This window comes from Garra rufa, chromosome 19 (genome assembly GCF_049309525.1).
Source record: "Garra rufa chromosome 19, GarRuf1.0, whole genome shotgun sequence".
NCBI lineage: Eukaryota > Metazoa > Chordata > Actinopteri > Cypriniformes > Cyprinidae > Garra > Garra rufa.
The window spans coordinates 11669560-11677167 of record NC_133379.1 but is presented as its reverse complement, the minus strand read 5'-3'; the positions used below and the strand labels follow the sequence as shown (position 1 = coordinate 11677167).

At 36.4% G+C, this 7608-nt stretch overlaps 1 protein-coding gene across 1 annotated transcript in view; it reads right to left on the bottom strand.

Annotated features, from left to right (window-relative positions):
- Positions 1-7074, bottom strand: part of ccni2 (cyclin I family, member 2) — a 9553-nt gene extending 2479 nt beyond the window's left edge. The window contains exons 1-5 of the mRNA XM_073823949.1: positions 7006-7074; positions 6446-6599; positions 4415-4549; positions 4264-4338; positions 2977-3129 (exon numbers count right to left, since the gene is read on the bottom strand). Coding sequence (XP_073680050.1) covers positions 2977-3129; positions 4264-4338; positions 4415-4549; positions 6446-6559 — 477 coding nt within the window. The 5' untranslated portion in view covers positions 6560-6599; positions 7006-7074. The remainder of the gene's footprint in view (positions 1-2976; positions 3130-4263; positions 4339-4414; positions 4550-6445; positions 6600-7005) is intronic.
- Between the last annotated feature and the right edge of the window lie 534 nt (positions 7075-7608).

Sequence of the window (7608 nt, the reverse complement as noted above, 5' to 3'; positions counted from 1 at the left end):
AACCGCTTAACCAACGGAGACAACGCCACCAAAAAAACCTAATCACTTACAGAGACGAGGGTCTGTATTTGTTCTCGAGCAATGGTTTCTGTGTTAGCCCTTCGTGAGCGGGCTGTAAAAATGTGCTGTGTTCGATAGTCTCCATGTTTTTGAAATATAACAGTCTCTCGCTCTGATTCCCAATCCAGATGTGTTTTGTTTCTCATCAGTGCAAGCCATTTTGTTAACATGAAAGGCATGCAAAACTCACCAAAATGATTCGACTTTGGGTCAGAGCGAAATATGAGTTTGCAAATTGGCTCCTGGTTAGCATCAACCGATATTACACTGATCATCATTGATGCATACAATAACGTGCACTTATGAAACCAGGAATGTACATTAAGAAACAAACAGGGCCAATTCTTCACATTGAGGCACGTTTTCTAAGAAATAAGCCATGCTGATTGAACAGGAATGACGTGAGTGTTTGATGAGTTCAGGGTAGTAATACACATTGCCTTGTGGACTGTTTTGTTAAATGTTTACCGTGGAAGTGACTTTCCTCGTATCTATGGCTGTATGTGAGCGTTTACTTCTCCAATGGACCTTGTATGGTAATATATTTAAGGTATTCTAAATTGTGGATATTTATTTGGGAGGTTTTAAGGAAATTTATTTTTCTATGCTATTTAGATATTTTTTCATTTCACAAGCAATTATATTTATTTATTTATCCTACGTGTTATAGACGTCTAGATATCTATAATGTGACCTATACGGGGAGATCTCACAGAAATATCCCAAAATAAATAATGCATATGCATGCATAAAGAAAACAAAGCTTTTTTCGGACCATCAATATTCTTTTTACATTGTGGCATTTATTATTATTATTATTCAGAACTACATTTATTCGGGAAATGTACTTAATTGAAGTAACTTTTTTTCCACATTAAATGGAAGCCTGTTCCCGCCACTGAATAAAAAAAAGGTAATTGCAAGAAAAAAAGTCACAATTACGAGTTTCCCACAATTCTGACTTTATAACTCGCAATTGAGAGAAACAAAGGACTGCAAGTTTCTTTCATGCAATTCTGAGAAAGAAAAAAAACAAACAACTGTGATAAACTCAATTGCGAGAAAAAAAGTCATAATTGCATGATATAAACCAGCAATGAGTTTATATCATGCAATTTTGAGCAAAAAAAGTGAGAATTGCGAGTTTAGTTCATGCAATTCGGAGAAAAAAAGCCCTAACTGTGATATAAACTCAAAATTGCGAGAAAAAAAAAAAAAAGTCATAATTGCAAAATATAAACCCAGCATTTGCAAGAAAAAGTGTCAGGATTGTGAGTTTATATCATACATTTCTGAGGCAAAAAAGTCATTGTAAAATACAAACTTGCATTTGCAAGAAAAAAAGTCATAACTGAGTTTATTTCATGCAATTCTGAGAAAAAAAGAAGTCATAATTGTTATATAAACTCACAATTGCGAGAAAAGAGTCAGAATTGCAAGATATAAACTCGCATTTGCAAGAAAAAGTGTCAGGATTGCGAGTTTATATCATGCAATTCTGAGAAAAAGTCATAATTGTGATATAAACTCACAATTGCAAAAAAAACAGTCAGAATTACACGTTTATATCATGCAATTCTGAGGGAAAAAAAAAAGTCAGAATTGTGAAATACAAATTTGCATTTGCAAGAAAAAAAGTCAGAGTTGGCAATTTATATCATACAATTCTGAGAAAAAGTCAGAATTGCGAGAAACAAACTTGCATTTGCAAGAAAAAAAAGGCAGAGTTGCAAGTTTAGTTCATGCTATTCTGAGAAAAAAACAAACATAATTGTGATATAAACTCACAATTGTAAGAAAAAAAACAGAATTACACGTTTATATCATGACTTCATCAATTGCGAGAAAAAAAGTCAGAATTGCATGATGTAAACATGCAAAAAAAGCCAGAATTGTAAGATAAAAAGTTAGAAGTGCAAGATACAACCACATATTTGCAAGGAAAAAAAATTCTGAATTGCATGTTTGTATTATGCAATTCTGAAAAAAACCTACAGAACTCTGAGATACAAACTCAGAGGTAATTGTGAGATTAAAAAAAAAAAAAAAAAAACACAACAACTCACAAATACCTTTTTTTAATTCAGTGGCAGAAACAGGCTACCATAACATTATGGTAAAGAAGACATACAAAAATACTTTTTTGCATTGCATTCCATACGAAACATCTTAACTGTCTTAAACCAGGCTTTGTTTTCTTTATCCAAAATATATTTATCATTTTGATTTTGGGTGAAGTAATGCCCACGTTTCATGAGTTTCTCCCATATATTATTTTAGTTTTTTTTTTTAAGCATCAGGAACTTAAGTTCATTTCAAATCAGAGGTATTTTAACAGGGTCTCGTTTCACATACTTTACATTTCTAATGGCTATTTTATGACTGTCGTGGTGTGCCAAAACAGCAATTGCTCTCCGTTTGTCAACTGTTGGTCTGATTAATCAGGGATGCTTTCCCAAAAGCAATATCCTCTCAAGTTCCATCATTACCAATAGAATTCAATAGAACTTGAGACCATAGTTATCCAACAATGCTTTTAGGAAACGCACCCCTCGACCATGTCTTTGCCACACTAACTTGTGCAAAGAACATCAGTCATATTTTTAGACATTTTAACTGAAACCCACCACATAGGAAAGACAAAGACAATAGTTCCTATTTCTGAGAGTATATTTGTACTGGAGATGTTTTGCAGGGTTATCTATCTGCTTTACTGCTAAAGTACAAGCCAGATTAGTGCCTTGGCCGAATATGCACCGCACGCAACTCGTATCGCCCCAAAAGAAGGCCGCAAGCGGTTGATCGCCATGCGGCTGCAGATTTTCACATGCACAACGTCAAGGACCAAAAGTCAGTTTTTGCTAAAGTTTGCAGCAGGCACATTAAAAGGGTTGTATGATTTCTAAAGACGCATCAGTCGCTACTCACAATGTGAATGAAATCCATGGGTGTGGCGATGTAAAGGTCCCAGTGCAGCTTGTTTAATATGACTCGCTCCATGCGAAGAATCTCAGCTGTTGAGAACTTGCATCTGCTTTGCTCCAGCAAGTCTTTAACCGATGCAATCACCTGTTCACCAACAAAACAGAACAATAAACATGCTGGAATGATTACAAGCGGTCTCTGTTGTTATTGTGCTGTTACAAGAAAAACACATAGCTATGTTTGAGGTCAAAAAGCTTACATCCCCCTTTCAGAATCTGCAAAATGAGAGAGATCATACAAAATGCAAGTTATTGTTTATATATAAAAGATGTTTACATATAGTCCACAAGAGAAAATAACAGTTGGGTTTATAAAAATGACTCAGTTCATGATTCTTAATACTGTGTTGTTACCTGAATGATCCACAGCTGTGTTTTTTTTGTTTAGTGATAGTTGTTCATGAGTCCCTTGCTTGTCCTGGACAGTTAAACTGCCCGCTGTTCTTCAGAAAAATCCATCAGGTCCCACAAATTCTTTGGTTTTCCAGCATTTTTCACACTGAGGACAACTGAGGGACTCATATGCAACTATTACAGAAGGTTCAAACACTCACTGATGCTCCTGAAGGAAATTTGAAGATTAGGGTCAATTTAACTTATTTTGTCTTTTGTAAACATGTAACTATCTTCTGTAGCTTATGAAGGGAAGAACTAAATGATTTTATTTTTTTATTTAGGCAAAATAAGAAAAATTCGCACATTCCCATTCTGTTCAAAAGTTTTCACCCCCTCGTTTTTAGTACTTTTTTTTCCCTTCTGGAGCATCAGTGAGTGTTTGAACCTCCTGTAATAGTTGCATGAGTCCCTCAGTTGTCCTCAGTGTAAAAAGATCTCAAAATCATACAGTCGTTTTTGGAAAGGGTTCAAATACACAAAAATGCTGGAAAACCAAAGAATTCATAAGACCTGAAGGATTTTTCTGAAGAACAGCAGGCAGTTTAACTGTTCAGGACAAACAAGGGACTCATGAACAACTATCACTAAACAAATAAAAATACCTGTGGATCATTCAGGTAACAACACATTATCAAGAACTGAGTCATTTTTATAAACCCAACTATTATTTCCTCTACTATATGGACTGTATGTAAATGTCTTTTATGTGAAATATGTTATTCAAGCCAGTACTAAATAAACAATAACATGCATTTTGTATCTCTCTCATTTTGCAGACTCTAAAAGGTGTATGTAAACTCTTGATCTCAACTGTATATCTTGCCTCATCTTCCTCGTTGATTTTCGCAGCAAGGATCAGAGAAGTGATGGCCATGCATTTGAGGTATTTCAGCTGAGCCTGCAAGGAAAGAGAACTTAGATTCTACACCCTTCAGCTTTTCCAATGATAGGACACGTGTAATGGTTTCACTTACTTTGACTGTTGCAAGCAGGCTGTTAAGAACACAGACTCCCAAAGCAAACGTCTCCGAGTTAAACTGGAATACGCTGCTCATTTCTCGCAACCACACGATCACCTCATGATACTGGGGTGGGCTGATATCTGAACCCTGCAAGCACATGAAACATGGCAAATGTTGAGCTCACATTTGTTTCAGACACCTGTGTTTCTTACTGAGAAGACCACCTCAGGCCACACACAGCATACTCTCTGGTGTTCCTGGTTAAAGGAGTAGTTCAGTTTCAGAACAAAACTTTACAGATAAAGTGCTCACCCCCTTGTCATCCAAGATGTTCATGTCTTTCTTTCTTCAGTTGTAATTCAAACTCAGGGACTACTATGGTGCCTCGAGTTTGAACTTCCAAAATGCAGCTTTAAAGGAAGGAGGAAGCCGAGGAAGGAGGATCTTATCTAGCGAAACCATTTACAATTGATATACTTTTTAATCTCTACACAGAGCTAGACAAGATGCGCACTTGAGGTTAAAAAACAAAAAGCATATAAATGGTTTTAAAAGGTTTTTTTTTTTTTTTTTTTTTAGAAAATAACCGATCTTTTGCTAGATAAGACCTTTCTTTCCTCGGCTGTGATCGTTTAGAGCCATTTGAAGCTACATTTTGGAAGTTCAAACTCGGGGGCACTATAGAAGTCCATTATATGGAGAAAAATCCTGAAATGTTTTCATCAAAAAGCAATTTCTTTTAAGGTGTAGTTCACTTTCAGAACAAAAATGTACAGATAATGTACTCACCCCCTTGTCATCCAAGATGTTCATGTCTTTCTTCAGTCATAGAGAAATGATGTTTTTTGAGGAAAACATTTCAGGATTTCTCTCCATATAGTGGACTTCTATGGTGCCCCGAGTTTGAACTTCCAAAATGCAGTTTAAATGCAGCTTCAAAGGCCTCTAAATGATCCCAGTCAAGGAAAAAGAGCCTTGTCTAGTGAAATGATTGGTTATTTTCTAAAAACATTTACAATTTATATATTTTTTAACCTCAAATGCTCATCTTGCCTAGCTCTTCGTGAACTGTGTATTCCGGTTCAAGACCGTTAAAGTATGTCGAAAAACTCCCATCTCATTTTCTCGTCCAACTTCAAACTCGTCCTACATCGCAGCAGAAGTACCGACCCAGTGTTTACAAAGTGAACATGCAAAGAAGACCAAACACCCTTTACAAAAAAAGGTAAGACACCGATGTAGGATGATTTTGAATTTGGAGGAGAAAATGAGATGGGAGTTTTTCGACATACTTTAACCGCCTTGAACCGGAATACACAGTTCACGAAGAGCTAGACAAGACCAGCATTTGAGGTTAAAAAGTATATAAATTGTAATTTTTTTTTTTTTAGAAAATAACCAATCATTTTGCTTGATAAGACCCTTCTTTCCTTGGCTGTGAGCCATTTGAAGCTGCATTTCGGAAGTACAAACTTGGGGGCACTATAGAAGTCCATTATATGGAGAGAAATCCTGAAACGTTTTCCTCAAAAAACAATTTCTTTTAAGGAGTTTGAACTTCCAAAATGCAGTTTAAATGTCTCTAAACCATCACAGCCGAGGAAAGAAGGGTCTTATCTAGCAAAATGATCGGTTATTTTCTAAAATAAAATTACAATTTGTATACTTTTTAACCCCAAAAGCTTGTCTTGTCTAGCTCTGTGTGTACTCTGTGTAGAGATTAAAAAGTATATAAAAATTGTAAATGTTTTTAGAGAATAACCAATCATTTTGCTAGATAAGACCCTTCTTCCTCGGCTGTGATCGTTTAGAGCTCTTTGAAGCTGCATTTTGGAAGTTCAAACTCGGGGGCACCATAGAAGTCCATATGGAGAGAGATCCTAAAATGTTTTACTCAAAAACAGAATTTCCTTACAACTGAAGAAAGAAAGACATGAACATCTTGGATGACATGGGGGTGAGTACATTGTAAATTTTTGTTCTAAAAGTGGACTACTCCTTTAAGGTAGTTCAGAAGCCTGCAAATGACAAATATGTTCCTACCTGAATGCAACCCTTCTTAAGGACTGGAGCCCTCCAAAGACGCATTTCTCTTGCCAGGGTGTTGAGCAACACGGTTCCCAGTCGCTGATGCTCTTCTTCGCCAGGCGGTTTCATGGCTTTTTGGGAAACTAGCCTTTTCCACTGGAAGTAATGCCTGACAAAGAAATGCAGGTTAGTGATTTAGCACATGCTTTATAAGCAAGAAACATTCTTTTTTGCAGTGATCAATCCTTGTGAGGTTTGAACCTCCATGCTTTTAATGCATTTCCTCTAGTTTGTGATTTTGATGTTGGGGTGCATGCAATGCAATGCAATGCAATGCTAAACAGTCCCGACCTCAGGCCTGCAACACAGTTCTTACAACCACAGTCTATATTTTAATAATTCGTGTTGGTATTCACTAAAATTAACAAATGCATGACATTTCAACTGCATCGACAAGCATATCAGGAAGCAGAAAACATCAATAGAGAGTAAACGCGCTCAAGAGATAATATGGGCGGGTCGATATGCATCAACTTGTAAACAAAGACAAGGAAAGTTTGAGCATTAAAAATTACCTTTGAAAAAAGAAACAAGGCTTCTGTCATTGGCGTCTGCTTCACAAATGTGCAAAAAACTCATTCCCCATGTCTGGAAAAAAAGAGCGGCTGTTTACAACAAATGTTTCATTTAAAAACAACAGAAGCTCAGTACAAGACTAAAAGGTGTAAAACAAGTTATATACATACACTGGAGCAAGGAATGTCGAGATAGAATCACCTTTGGAGAATGTAGGAAATTAAAAGTCGTACAAGGCGACAACAGTTACTCTCTATCTGTTTTTAAACACGCTTGACTCCGCCCACGTATTTATGCCTAAACGGCTGGCGCCGCCCACCTCTGTGACATCACGATTTGTTGACCCCGCCCACACGCTCGTCACCCACGTACTGACTGAATTGTGTTAGTGGGTCACACATACGGGTTCTTTTGTATAAAATGGTCGAATTGAGGGGTGGTTTAGTACATCATGATGTTTTATAAGTAGGATTAGAATATAGAGAGAATATAATGAGTTCAGTTTTAAAAATGCTAAAATGTTTGTTTAGCGTTATAGTGTGTTTAGAAGTGAACAATATAGGCCATTAGCTATATAAAACATGAGGGGTGTGTGTTTTTTC